General features: G+C 42.3%; 1 protein-coding gene and 1 non-coding gene across 2 annotated transcripts in view; both read left to right on the forward strand.

The window, feature by feature from the left end:
• The window catches only part of LOC124779465 (chondroitin sulfate N-acetylgalactosaminyltransferase 2-like), a 395,654-nt gene that overhangs the window by 165,772 nt on the left and 214,057 nt on the right, over positions 1 to 15,825 (forward strand). Inside the window, exon 3 of the mRNA XM_047253713.1 lies at positions 1,972 to 2,097. Within this exon, the coding sequence (XP_047109669.1) occupies positions 1,972 to 2,097 (126 nt within the window). The remainder of the gene's footprint in view (positions 1 to 1,971; positions 2,098 to 15,825) is intronic.
• Positions 2,652 to 2,728, forward strand: Trnas-cga. The gene has a single exon. It is a non-coding gene; the product is annotated as a tRNA-Ser (tRNA).

Here is a 15,825-nt window from a genome sequence, read left to right on the forward strand (position 1 = left end):
ACAAAACTGAGATACAGAAAAGGTGGAAATAATATTATTCGTAATAGGTTCAGCTTAAAGTGTTTCATAACCCATACCACATCGGTTTCCCTTGTTCATACACTAATGGCCCATTCATTCAATCCGTTTAACTTCAGCATCTAAAATGAACTTATCTATTTATTTATAGTCGTTTGACCAAGACCTGCCCTTGCGTTTTTATTCCAGGTCGTTTAACACACAAGGTAGCAGTGTATAATTATCTATTGTTGTACATGTTACAATAATTAAGTTGTTTTCAGCAAACCACAGTATAACTTAATGTGTACGATGTAATAAAATGAAATTTGAATAAACACTGCAACAATTGCCAGAAAACTAAACCGTAGTTATGTAGTAATATTTTGTTTTTGTTCTAAACACGTTCAAGGTTTGACGACTGTTTCAGAAAGAGCACTAGAATCTTCGTAAACCGTATAGATCCGTCAACTGTAACACTTAAATCTTGATAGCAGCAGTAACCGATCTAACAACTGCGGCAAACATTTCTTGTCTTATATAACCGTTGCCGACAGCAGCGCCGTATTCTCTCTGTTTACATGTCTCTGTATTTGAATACTCACGCTAATACCAGTATCTTTGGCGCTTCAGTGAAGTTCATAGTACTCTTTACGTGTTCTGTTCAAATAGAAACTCAGTGGTTTGATATTTTAGGATAAATCGTACAATTCCTAATTCTAAAATTTTACTGTTCATTTGCTTGCACTCGTTTGAATTTTTTACACCTTACATGTTACACAAAGACGTAACTAGAGGGTAGCACAAATAAAAGTGAGCCGGACGAACGGATACCACTGGACGTCCATGTATGCATGTAACCACACCCCAACTGAATGGAGGAACTGACCATACAACCGGCCGGGCCGTGGAGCACATTTACACAATCTTCACACCTGACAGAGTTGTTAGAAGAGGACCCTCTCCTAGTGGCCTTAGCTGGCCACACAGATCACCTGATCTGTCAGTGTGTGACTGCTTTATGTAGGGAGCCCTCAAGTCTAAGGTGTATAGCAACAACCCTTCAAGAACTGCAACAGAATGTTTGGGGTGAGATTTCACCAGTTCCAGAAGGCCAGCTTTGATCCGCTTTCAGCAACTTCCTGGACAGGGCCCAAAAGTGCCAAGAGATGAATGGTGGTCACTTTCAACACCTGCTGTAATCAGGTTAGAACTGTATTTCCTTTCACCGGCCGCGGTGGTCTCGCGGTTCGAGGGGCGCAGTCCGGAACCGCGCGGCTGCTACGGTCGCAGGTTCGAATCCTGCCTCGGGCATGGATGTGTGTGATGTCCTTATGTTAGTTAGGTTTACGTAGTTCTAAGTTCTAGGGGACTGATGACCACAGCTGTTAAGTCCCATAGTGCTCAGAGGCATTTGAACCATTTTTTTGTATTTCCTTTCCAATGCTGTGTTTCTTCGTACCCTGCAACTCTGTTCTGCAGGCCAGTTTCAATTGCTCCACCCTGTATTTGGAATACCCTTTAAAATAATAAAATTGTCTTTTATAATTGAAATTTTATATCTTTTGTGGCTTGACACCTCACAACTTGCAGCTCCTCACTAACTACAGTATTTGAACTTCCTTGTGATCTTTACAATAAATATGCGTTGCATCTGCTAACCTTAGAGCTAGATTTACGTGATAATTGCCCCTTAAGTCGCTCCACACTGAAACAACGTCCTAGCCAAATGATGACTGACTACCGTCACTAATCACTCAGTGAAATATCGGATATATTGTACTATTTACATACGTAACATTACAGTCCCCCATGTTTACAGCCAGACAGTAATCTTTGCCCCAGGCGCTGTTCTCCTGCCAGGCCCTGCGCATTTCGCAGCGAGTTGGCACCAACGTCACCTGCACGGTAGAAGCCGTTTCCGCAGCGGCGCCTGCGTGGCCCAGGCTGTACCACCGTGTCCGCGTGTTGCAGGGTCCTCCGCCTCGCAGCAGCAGCAGCAGCAGCAGCAGCTGAGCCTGCAGGAGGAGACGCGGGCCGAGGTGGAGCGGCTGACGGCGCAGATCAGAGACCTGCGACGCCGCCTGCTCGCCCTCACCGGTCAGTAACACCACCACACCAACTGCTGGCGCTGCCTCAGCTCTCGACTCTATAGTAGCAAATCTGCTGGCGCTCACTACTCAGTAGTAGCACCTGCTCTCTCGTGTCTAGTGTCAATTGTGCGCACCTCACAAGATGAAACTTCGTGGCAGATTAAAACTGTGTCCCGGACCGAGATTCGAACTCGGGACCTTTGCCTTTCGCGGGCAAGTGCTCTACCAACTGAGATACCCAAGCACGACTCACGCCCCGTCCTCACAGCTTTACTTCTGCCAGTACCTCGTCTCGTGCCTTCCAAACTTTACAGAAGTTCTCCTGCGAACCCTGCACAACTAGCACTCCTGAAAGAAAGGATATTGCGGAGACATCGCTGCAGCGTGAAAAATCTCATTCTGGAAACATCCCCCAGGCTGTGGCTAAGCTATGTCTCCGCAATGTCCTTTCATTCAGGAGTGCTAGTTCTTCAGGGTTCGCAGGAGAGCTTCTGTAATGTTTGGAGAGTAGGAGACGAGGTACTGGCAGAAGTAAGGCTGTGAGTACGGAGAGTGAATCGTGCTTGGGTAGCTCAGTTGGTAGAGCACTTGCCCGCGAAAGGCAAAGGTCCCGAGTTCGAGTCTCGGTCCGACACGCAGTTTTAATCTACCAAGAGGTTTCATATCACCGCGCACTCCTCTGCAGAGTGAAAAATCTCTTTCTGGACCTCAGAAGATGCCCGTTACTTTGTCTCTTTTCATATTTACTTGATGTATTAATGTTACCTACTGTCTAATTACTGACTGATTCTGAAATGAGATTTTCTTAAAATATGGATACGTAATTTTCCTTGTGCCGTGGACTTGGTGAAGCCCTATGATTGTTATCCTCAACAGGCAATACCTCGCTATTCGCAAGTTCTACTGAAGTCTTTTTTTTTTTTTTTTTTTTTTGTCTTCCTCGTTTCATACCTCTGTGCCGCCACTCTCGAGTCAAATTCTTCCGAGTCGTTTTTTTTTTTTTTTTTTTCGAACTAGAGTTCTTGCAGGTGCAATTTTATCCTGGAGTATACTACTGTGAGGTTGTTGTTGTTGTTGTTGTCTTCAGTCCTGAGACTGGTTTGATGCAGCTCTCCATGCTACTCTAACCCGTGCAAGCTTCTTCATCTCCCAGTACCTACTGCAACCTACATCCTACTGAATCTGCTTAGTGTATTCATCTCTTGGTCTCCCTCTACGATTTTTACCCTCCACGCTGCCCTCTAATACTAAATTGGTGATCCCTTGTTGCCTCAGAACATGTCCTACCAACCGATCCCTTCTTCTAGTCAAGTTGTGCCACAAGCTCCTCTTCTCCCCAATTCTATTCAATACTTCCTCATTAGTTACGTGATCTACCCATCTAATCTTCACCATTCTTCTGTAACACCACATTTCGAAAGCTTCTATTCTCTTCTTGTCCAAACTATTTAACGTCCACGTTTCACTTCCATACATGGCTGCACTCCATACAAATACTTTCAGAAACGACTTGCTGACACTTAAATCTATACTCGATGTTAACAAATTTCTCTTCTTCATAAAACGCTTTCCTTGCCATTGCCAGTCTACATTTTATATCCTCTCTACTTCGACCATCATCAGTTATTTTGCTCCCCAAATAGCAAAACTCCTTTACTACTTTAAGTGTCTCATTTCCCTCAGCATCATTCGACTACATTCCATAATCCTCGTTTTGCTTTTGTTGATGTTCATCTTATACCCTCCTTTCAAGACACTGTCCATTCCGTTCAACTGCTCTTCCAAGTCCTTTGCTGTCTCTGACACAATTACAATGTCATCGGCGAACCTTAAAGAATTTATTTCTTCTCCATGGATTTTAATACCTACTCCGAACTTTTCTTTTGTTTCCTCTACTGCTTGCTCAATATACAGATTGAATAGCATCGGGGACAGGCTACAAACCTGTCTCACTCCCTTCCCAACCACTGCTTCCCTTTCATGTCCTTCGACTCTTGTAACTGTCATCCGCTTTCTGTACAAACTGTAAATAGCCTTTCGCTCTCTGTATTTTTCCATTGCCACCTTCAGAATTTGAAAGAGAGTATTCCAGTCAACATTGTCAAAAGCTTTCTCTAAATCTACGAATGCTAGAAACGTAGGTTTGCCTTTTCTTAATCTAGCTTCTAAGATAAGTCGTAGGGTCAGTATTTCCTCACGTGAGGTAACGGGCTACTTGTGGCGCCCTGAATGTATTCTAAGTTCGGAGTTGGAGTGGCCGAGCTGGGGCCTCTCGGCGAGCCGCTGCTCGTCGGCGGCCGTGTGGTGCCGGACGTTAGCCGAGGTCCAGGCGGACAGCGTGGCTGGGAATTCCGTTGGTGACGCTGTGTCGATGAAGGAGACATGCCGGGAGTGGCGGAATTTGTGAAACCATAATGGCGGACATTTCACAGTTCGTATAGAAATTAATAGAAGCCGGATGAATCACGATACCTCAAAAAGAAACATGTGCATTACCATTATTTGCATGATTCTGATGGTGTAATCAGATTTTCAATATCTTTATTAGTTTAAAGTTTAGTAACTGACTGCAAATTATACAAGTAACACCCAGAACGAATTTCCAAAATCTAAACGGTGCATTCGATTTTGTCGATCGACGTGTCTTTAAAAAGCTATTAGTGTAAACGTTAAATTGGTATAAATTACAGACATCTAACTTGAATAATACATGAGATATTGAAGGTCAAAGTGGCCGATTAATATCGATCGCATAACGCCATAAATACTCCACAGTTACACCAAAAAGCGGTAGCAGCATGGTTACAAAAATATTTATTCATCTATGTCTTTGTTTCTATCCACAGACATGACACCACTCCAGACAAGGCTCGCCAAACTCAGAGCAAGATATGGATCCCATATCCTCCACAAAAGACCCGACATGGAAGACATACTGACAAACAAACCACCAACGACACGACGACCAAAATTTAAATACATCTATCCAGCGCGTATAGTATCTCAAAACAGCTCCAAAATATTCCCCGACCTAGCACCAACAATGACACAACTGACTCATCCTGAAACAAACCCACCTCACTTAGACGAAAGACCATAACAAAAGCCCATGACATGAAGTATAACGCACCAAAACCCATACCCAAAACACCGTAACGGCTCCACACCGCACAAAACACACAAGTATCATACATAAAAACACAGAATCAACACACATAAAACATAACAAAAGAGAACAAAAACAATCATAGACTAAGGAAAATATTGTAATACCCAACTTCGAGTACTGTAGTAACAGGAAAGCAGAACCTGTAACGTAGAAGTAAGCGAAAACACAAAAGTACGAACACCACAACACACAACACTCCTGCACAAGATAGCAGGAAAACAAAAATGTAAACCATTACTCAATGATACATCACTTATCTATTTTTATTTATATTTCAATTAACTTAATTTGTAATGTTACCAATCACTTATTTATATGTTAATGAACAAAAAAAACAATATTATGTATAGCATGTACTCAAAAATATAAGTTATGTACAATAAATAAAATAAAGGTGTAAACGTCTGGCTGATGAAGGGGACTGAGATAAGCCTTAAAACAGCCCGCCTTCTCCCCTTAGGTGAAGGAATGAAACGTGGTTTTTAAAAAAAAAAAAAATGTTTCTATCCGATATAGACTATTCATGAAGAAATTGGTCAATCGTTTACTGTGTTTTAGAAAGCACGGAGACATTAGGCTACTGGCTTACTACTGTTCTGTTCCTTTGATATACGTTTATTTAATTTGTTTATGTATTTAATAATGCGTGTTAGAGCGTTTTTATGGTCCAGCCGTAGGAATATTTATTTAATTTCAAGTTATTTAAATGTAAATCCAGCATTTCGTATGTGTTTCAAAATGTCTGTGAGTGTGTGTTGGCTTGGAGCCATGATAGGAGCGCTATCGCCAATCACAGCGCTAGTTACTAAGGGAGGCGACTACCGAAGTGAATGGAGGGGCAGTTCTGAACAGGGCGGCTTGACGGACAGTCGCACAGGACACAGGGAGTCCTGGACAGTACGGTGCAATGGACACACAGTCGCGGGAAAGATTTGGAGAGTGAAGCAGTTGTGTGCGTGGTAGCGTTTAGAAGTGAATATCTCGCGAGCTGTGTTGTTGTTCATAACCAATTACGTGAAGTAGGAATCTATTGTTTCCCTGTTATTCAACTTATATTTTATTTCATTGCTGGACCATAGACAACAATAAGTGTTTGGTAATAATAAACGCCATTCTTATACGTACATCTACTATCGTACTCATCATTTAAAGTCGTTAAGAAAAGCACCTGCAGATTTTATTTATTTGCAATCTCTCATTTATAAAGTTCTGTGTAACAATCAAAATTCGCAATTGCCGAGTGATGGGAACCCTCGACCATTCGATTCATGTGTCTATTCATATTGTATACTGTAGACTCAGGAGTATTTGGCCTGTAATTCGGCAACTACGTATCCCAGCCCCTAGACAACGAAACCAGCCAAAACTTTTAATATTTCAACTCTGAGTCAGAGGGTACGTAGTTGAGGGTCACATCATTTCATTATTATTTGAATACCCGCAATTGGGCCGCACCATCACACCACATCATCATTTATTATTTGGAAAGCCCGCATTGCGCCATGGACTTGGCGAAGCCCTATTGATTGTTATCTTGAACAGGCAATACCCCGCTATTTGCAAGTTCCACTGAAGGTTTTTTTTTTTCCTGTGGTCCTCGTTTCACACCTCTATGTCGTCACTCTCGAGTCAAACCCTTCCCTGAGTCGATTTTTTTTTTCATACTAGAATTACTGCAGGTGCAATTTTATCCTGGTGTATACTACTCACTCTCTATGCCATATAGGTAAATTCTGACTTACGCTTCATTTTATTTCTCATCTATCAGCCGTGCAAGTCCTTGGTATGCAACATTCCTCATTGATACATGTACGAAATAGAGTCAAAGTTCTCTTCACCCCGAAGAAATCAGGCTGGGACAGCTTCTCCACTCATTCATTCTTCAATGCTTTATTTTTTCCCAGGGACGGACGATATTGTGTTAAAAGCTCTAGTATTCTGCAGTCTGGCTGTTCAGGAAACGTTCCACCTCGAATATTATATCCTCGTTCTGGTAAAGCCTTTCATGCAACACTTTTTTTCATCTGAGGAAAGGAGAAGAGGGCACTGACTGCCACGGAGGGACGAGGCAAAATTTGATACCCCGAGACACTAGTACGTGTGAATCCTGTGCAGAAGGAGCTGCAGCATTGTCGTGGAGTGAAAACACAACCTTGGACAGCTTCCCACAATGCTTGGTCTTCACAGTAATCTCGTTGGAAGATTGCTATAGAATGCTCCGGTGACTGTTTGCCCCTCATAGCTACACTACTGGCTATTAAAATTACTACACCAGCAAGAAATGCAGATGATAAACGGGTATTCATTGGAAAAATATATTATACTAGAATTGACATGTGATTACATTTTCACGCAATTTGGGTGCATAGATCCAGATAAATCAGTACCCAGAACAACCACCTCTGTCCGTAATAACGATCTTGGTATGCCTGGGCATTGAGTCAAACAGAGCTTGGGTGGCGTGTACAGGTACAGCCTCCCATGCAGCTTCAACACGATACCACAGTTCATCAACAGCAGTGACTGGCGTACTGTGACGAGGCAGTTGCTCGGCCACCGTCGACCAGACGTTTTCAGTTGGTGAGAGATATGGAGAATGTGCTGGCCAGGGCAGCAGCCGAACATTTTCTGTATCCAGAAAGGCCCGTACAGGACCTGCAACATGCGGTCGTGCATTATCCTGCTCAAATGTAGGGTTTCGTACGGATCGAATGAAGGGTATAGCCAAGAGTCGTAACACATATGAAATGGAACGTCGACTGTTCAAAGTGCCGTCAATGAGAACAAGAGGTGACCGAGACGTGTAACCAAAGGCACCCCCTACCATCACGCCGGATGATACGCCAGTATGGCGATGACGAATACACGCTTTCAATGTGCGTTCACCGCGATGTCGCCAAACACGGATGCGATCATTATGATGCTGTAAACAGAACCTGTATTCATCCAAAAAAATTACGTTTTGGCATTCGTGCACCCACGTTCGTTGTTCAGTACACCATCACAGACGCTCCTGTCTGTGATGCAGCGTCAAGGGTAATCGCAGCCATGGTCTCCGAGCTGATAGTCCATGCTGCTGCAAACGTCGTCGAACTGTCCGTGCAGATGGTTGTCTTGCAAACGTCCCCATCTGTTGACTCAGGGATCGAGACGTGGCTGCACGATCCGTTACAGCCATGCGAATAAGATGCCTGTCATCTCGACTGCTAGTGATACGAGGCCGTTCGGATCCAGCACGGCGTTCCGTATTACTCTCCCGAACCCACGGATTCCATATTCTGCTAACAGTCGTTGCATCTCGACCAACGCAAGCAGCAGTGTCGCGATACGATAAACCGCAGTCGCGATAGGGTACAATCCAATCTTTATCAACGTCGTAAACGTGATGGTACGCATTTCTCCTCCTTACACGAGGCATCACAACAACGTTTCACCAGGCAACGCTGGTCAACTGCTGTTTGTGTATGAGAAATCGGTTGGAAACTTTCCTCACGTGAGCACGTTGTAGGTGTCGCCACCGGCGCCAACCTTGTGTGAATGCTCTGAAAAGCTAATCATTTGCATATCACAGAATCTTCGTCCTGTCGGTTAAATTTCGCGTCTGTAGAACGTCATCATCGTGGTGTAGCAATTTTAATGTCCAGTAGTGTATAAACTGTATCACAAGAGAAGATTGAAAAACAGCATCTTGCCCGATGATGGTTGTGTCTTCTTCGTCTCTGTCGGCGGTGGTCAGTGCCCGTGTTACAACTGTTCGCTTTGCTCCTTCGTCTTGGGGTCACAGCAATACACTCAGCACTCGTCCAAGGCGGTCAGGCGTGTCAAAACATCAATCGTGTTAGCTGAGATTGGCACTGCCGGCTCGGTACGGCTGTCTTTCTCAATGTGTGTGAGCACTCGCAGAACCAGTGGGCGGCGAGCGTCGTCTTGTTCAAAATGTCGCGCCAGACGCTGAAATCTGATCCAGGAACAGTTTTCACTTTCTTCACTGCCGCCTACAATGTATTGCGCCGGTCTACGATCACCAGAGCCGCCACTTCTGTTGCGATTTCGCCGGCCGCGGTGGTCTAGTGGTTGAGGCGCTCAGTCCGGAACCGCGCGACTGCTACGGTCGCAGGTTCGAATCCTGCCTCGGGCATGGATGTGTGTGATGTCCTTAGGTTAGTTAGGTTTAAGTAGTTCTAAGTTCTAGGGGACTGATGACCAGAGATGTTAAGTCCCATAGTGCTCAGAGCCATTATTTGTTGCGATTTCCGATTCTTCATAAAGAGATAATGCGGAACTTCGCCGGCCTTTGTGACCGAGCCGTTCTAGGCGCTTCAGCCCGGAACCACGCAGCTACTACGGCCGCAGCTTCAAATACTGCCTCGGGCATGGAGGTGTGTGATGTCCTTAGGTTAGTTAGGTTTACGTAGATCTTAGTCTAGGGGACTGATGACCTCAGATGTTAAGTCCCATAGTGCTTAGAGCCGCTTGAACCATTTGAATCCGTAAGTTAGTTCATCGTCTTTCAGACTTTTTTGACGACGCTGGAGGCTTTTGTGAGAACCAACCAATGGGTCATACTATGGTTCGTTTGGTGCAGACTTTCACCAGCATAGCATGGATTGCCACAGCTTTGTTCTCATTCTAATGAACGAAACGAATTACCCAACTATACTCCATCAATCGGGTGCGGCATTTTGCTTCAGCACCTTTAGCGACGTGCAACGGTACTATGGTGCAGTCATTTCAATTTCCGCCAGGACTGCAGCGATGCAGCTACAAACGCAAATAACATTAATTACTTAGCTTTATTATTTCTAGGTGACAGTTAAAACTTTATCTTTACCCATCGTAGTAGTCTTATGTAGCACAGATGAATCGTGTGTTGACGTTTGTTTTACTTGCTATTGACCTTTCGTGGTCCTTCCCTCTTTTGTTACTCTTAAATTGTTGCAAGACACGGAAAACTCCTGTTGCGAATCATTAATCCTGTAGTCAGAACGGTACGTTACTTTTCGTGAAGTACCACCACTTGTCCTATCTCTGCAATAAGAGTTAATTGCCAGTACATGATCCAGCCTGATATTTCATCAAGGTCTGGGTAGATATTACTGCCATTCACAAGTTAAAACCGAACTCCACTGGCAAAATTTCGGAATCGCTAGGAGATATTTTCTGAGTACTTTGGTATCAAAAATGCGTCGTCCCTGCTGGCTCGTTACAAACTAACTGAATTGCGTTTCATTTTCCACTCCATTCATCTTTGTATCTCTACTGCAGTGAAAATATCTGCACACCGTTTTAAATGTCTGTGGCATGCACCGTGTGTCTTGTTCGTAAACATACTTGATCCATTCGCTGACTCCACTTGGTGTTGATAGCAGTAACGTCGCTCGATTCCGTGTCTGCTTCGTTTTTCCGGCCGTTCCACCTGTACGTTGACAGCGATGCACAGCAGTACGAATAGTTTTACTGATGAAGAGTTGGCCGATATACGCCTCGTGTATTGGGTCACTGAATGGAATGGAAAACCTGCACGGCGGCGCTATGCTCAGCTCTTCCCGCAGCGACGGCAAATCCCGACACCGCACTTTTTCATCTGAACACGGGGGCCTACGAATCTAGGAGAAACCAGATTATTCCATGTTACAGACCTTACTATTATAGCTAAAGTATTTTCACTGAAAAAAGGTGGAACCGCACGACCGCTACGGTCGCAGGTTCGAATCCTGCCTTGGGCATGGATGTGTGTGATGTCCTTAGGTTAGTTAGGTTTAAGTAGTTCTAAGTTCTAGGGAACTGATGACCTCAGAAGTTAAGTCCCATAGTGTTCAGAGCCATTTGAACCATTTTTGAAAAAAAAAGTAACTGGGACAGCGAATTGAAGTAATCATAATTACGCTATTAGTCTGTAACGAGCCACCGGTGACCACAGGCCCCTTGTACCACAACTCTCAGAAAATGTCCCTGGACGAATTTACTCGTAGCATCACATGCGAAAAGCTTAAGTTACCGACTGCTGCCATCTGCTAAGTGACTAATGTCTACCGTGATCAGCAACTAGTACACTGCTGGCCATTAAAATTGCTACACCACGAAGATGACGTGCTACAGACGAGAAATTTAGCCGACAGGAAGAAGATGCTGTGATATGCAAATGATTAGCTTTTCAGAGCATTCACACAAGGTTGGCGCCGGTGGCGACGCCTACAACGTGCTGACATGAGGGAAGTTTACAACTGATTTCTCATACACGAACAGCAGTTGACCGGCGTTACCTGGTGAAACGTTGCTGTTATGCCTCGTGTAAGGAGGAGAAATGCGTACCATCACGTTTCCGACTTTGATAAAGGTCGGATTGTACTTCGAACAGTGGACGTTACATTTCAGATGTGTTACGACCCGTGGCTCTACCCTTCATTCGATCCCTGCGAAACCCTACATTTCAGCAGGATAATGCACGACCGCATGTTGCAGGTCCTGTACGGGCCTTTCAGGATACAGAAAATGTTCGACTGCTGCCCTGGCCAGCACATTCTCCAGTTCTCTCACCAATTGAAAACGTCTGATCAATGGTGGCCGAGCAACTGGCTCGTCACAATACGCCAGTCACCATAAGTATGAAACAAATTGGAGAAGACCACTTTCTAAGGCGGCTTTGTTAGTGATTTGGTTTTCAATGACACAGAGTTCGAAAGTGATCAATCAGAGTTTTTAAGAAATTCTAAACTGTATTTCTTTTTATTTCATGTATTTCCTGGTAAAAAGAATTCTAACTTTTGAAATGTGTTACTACAGAAGAATGTTGAAGATTAAATTGGTGGATCAGTTAACTATACTTACGACGATGCAAAGCTAGTTCTTTTTGCCGATGATACAAGTACAGTAATCACATCCAAAAAACAACAATTAGCTGAGTAAATTGTAAATAATATCTTTAAGAAAATTATCGAATGGTTCTCTGCAAATGGACACTCACTAAATTTCGAGAAAACACAGTAAATAGAGTTCTGTACAGTAAATGGCATAACACCATTGATAAATATAGACTTTGAACAGAAGTCTGTTGTTAAGGCAGAATATTCAAAATTTCTGGGTGTGTGCATTGATGAGAAATTGAATTGGAAGAAACACATTGATGATCTCCAGAAACGGTTATGTTCAGCTACTTATGCTATCAGAGTTATCGCAAATTTTGTTGATAAAAATATAAGTAAATTACCCTACTATGCCTATTTCCATTCATTGCTTTCATATGCCATTATGTTTTGGGGTAATTCATTAAAATAAAAGTATACATTCCACAATGGTGTGTAATCAGAATAACAGCTGGAGCCCACCCAAGATCACCTTGCAGATATTTATTTAAGGAACTTGGGATAGTCAGAGTATCTCTGCAATACATCTACAGGGCTATTACAAATAATTGAAGCGATTTCATAAATTCACTGTAGCTCCATTCATTGACATATGGCCACGACACACTACAGACACGTAGAAAAACTCATAAAGTTTTGTTCGGCTGAAGCCGCACTTCAGGTTACTGCCGCCAGAGCGCTCAAGAGCGCAGTGAGACAAAATGGCGACCGGAGCCGAGAAAGCGTATGTCGTGCTTGAAATGCAGTCACATCAGTCAGTCATAACAGTGCAACGACACTTCAGGACGAAGTTCAACAAAGTGTGGGGCGGCGGATATATTTGTATAAATTTATGAATTTGCTGTATAAATGCTTGCATGTTGAATCAGTTTCTGGCTTTTAGAATGTTGTTAATGCTGTCTTTCGCCGTTCTCAACACTGGCTCTCTATTTATTTTTTTTGGCACCCAGAAAGTGATTTAATAAAACATGGAACCAGTAATTAGAGATCCTAGTGCCCACTTTATCTGAGAATGTTATTATAGCTGCAGCTTATAGCTCTGAGGAATTAGGAGATTGTCCGGGATTTCTAATCAAAAACGGTTTTCCAAAATAGTTGAGTATATTCTGAAATTCACTGATAAAAAACACAAGTATCCCTACAACCTAACTAACAGAGCAGTTCAGAGTCTAATGCGCTGATGCAACTATAAATGTCCGAATTAAATGTTGAAAGGAATGCTCGCCATAATTTGATGAAAATACTTCATCAAACGCCACGCTAAATATTTGGTAGAATGTCTGTCCCGCGACGGCACGTGAAAATACGACAATACGCAAACTGAAGCTAGATAATGAAAATCATCCCACAATTAACACTTCACTTGAAATGTTTTCATGGTTCCGCGTATCTCTAGTAACTTAATACGGCACCCGAGGCTGTTCGTAGCAGTGACACTGATGCGACGCGGCTCCCGACACAGATGGCGTGTCATTCAGCGTCTGGAGAGAACTGGGGCCTTTCTTCCTCGCGCAGCGTTCTTATATATAAAGCCGCGGTGCGGACGGCTAAGGGAACGCCTGATCAAATCGGCTGTCCTGACTAGCCTCTGGGCTAGTAATGCATCACTTCAAGTTACACAATAATTTATAGCTTCTTTTGCTGATGGCTGAAAAAGCTCTTAATTTAAACATGCATTCAGCATGCAGGTAAGTATTGATAATAAAATTTTGACGTGGCTAAGTTAAATATTTTGGGCGAGAGAATTAATTAAATTACACTGCACGCAGTAGATGAGATCTGAACTGGCCCTTTTGAGATCCGCTATCACTATAATTTTATAGGTATTCAAAAGAAACTTTACACATCTTCATAGTCATATCGGACCTCCAACCTATTTAAATCTAAACATCCCTGCCTTATTTATTAACCTACTTAATCCATCTTGCTTCCTTCAGTTTTGAGACGAAAACCAGAAAATCATGAATTTCCACTAAAGTCTTAATTTGTGAAATCCAAAGTACTGTTTTTATTAAATCATTATGAAAGATGAATCTAAATATAAATTTTGAAGTCTCTAGCTCTTTTCTGTTGCGCCAATGATTTTTTCAGAAAAACGTCCAAATTTCGAAAATGACTGAAGTTATCGAACTGATATCTAACACACATTAATTTAGTATTATTCCTGACATGCTAGAAAAGTTTTAGGTCATTTGTTTGACTTTTAAGGTATTGCGCAACATTTATGACGTCAGAGCTAGTTACAGCAGACTGGCTGGCACACAATGGAAACTGATGTGAATTTACTACAGTGTGAGTAGGCTGCTTCCCTACATCACCCTCTACTTAAATTTTTTTTGTTTATGAATGTTAATGAATGAAAAAAAAATTTGATTACAAAAAGGGAAGCAAGAGTACAGCTTAACTCCCTATGAAAAATCAAAATTGAAACATAAACATGTAGAAACATTAAAGAAAACTGATTACCTACATTAATTATTTAAATTGTAGGCATGTTCACTGCTTTTTAAACAATGTCATTACTCAAAATTTTAAGCAAAGTCAATGAAATATTTTGGAATACATATTGCCTTAGACAAACAAACACATACAAATTGAAAAATTATGAAAATCTTAGATCCATTAAATATATTAAATACATTTTTACATACACAAATTCAAAGAAAATAACATGATACATAAACAGATGATTATCTCTTAGCAGTCTTTTCTAAACCTGAAAGAAAAGTTCATACATAATTTTTACACACGTGGTTGTAGCCGCTTTGGCTGGCGTCCTACACTTCCATTCGCAAGGGTAGAGGAGGGGAAGTTGCTATGGTGTGCGTCCTTCTCGTTCTCTCTAAATTACATGGGGGAAAGGGGAGGGGTCACTGTGAGTAGTGTCCAAGTCACTCCACGCTTTCACGCAGCTACTAGGCTGCCATAATCTGGTTTGTCCTGTAGAACAAACAAAAAGAGTGCCTCAGACTCTGTTCACTTAATATCTATGGGTGGATCACAATGAAATGGGGATATATACATTTTATCTTCCAATATTTTGCTGGAACAAAGTTAACAGAACCTTTTTAATTTTACTCTCTTACGGTTACTTAACTGTCATAAAATCGGTAAACAAATGGCTCAAAACGCCGTTAGTCACTTACAAGAGAAAATTTTATGCTCAAGGCATACAATCATAAATCATATTTAATCTGAATTTATTATTTCTGGGCCGGAACACTGAACCAATGCTTGGTACATTCCTTTTACATTTGCATTTTAAGCACTTAACTGACTCATCTTTGATTACCTAATTCTTAGAGATAGTATGAGTATGATTAGTGGTTGTTTTTTCAGCTTCTTTGTACATGTGAGTAACTTTTGGTAATAGTGCAGTTGTGAGTGTTCAAAACACACTACGTTTAGTTGACTACTAAATCCACTTATTGGTCCTCTGCTGTTGTCAGCTCCACATCTGCAATTAGGTACTTACTTACTTTGAAGTGTATTTATGCTGAGCTAAAATAATGTTTCACGTCTGTCAGTATGTTACTTATTTACTTTGCTAGTGTATGTACTTATTTAAAACTCACTCTATTAATATCTAAAGCATAGGATAGCACATTTATTTCATATCCATAGTGTACTGCAGCTGATAAGTTTGCTCACATGGCAATCCATTTCCACTCGATCAGATGCTGAAACCTCAGGTAGTCTCTCT

Source organism: Schistocerca piceifrons, chromosome 1 (genome assembly GCF_021461385.2).
Source record: "Schistocerca piceifrons isolate TAMUIC-IGC-003096 chromosome 1, iqSchPice1.1, whole genome shotgun sequence".
NCBI classification, from domain to species: Eukaryota; Metazoa; Arthropoda; class Insecta; order Orthoptera; family Acrididae; genus Schistocerca; species Schistocerca piceifrons.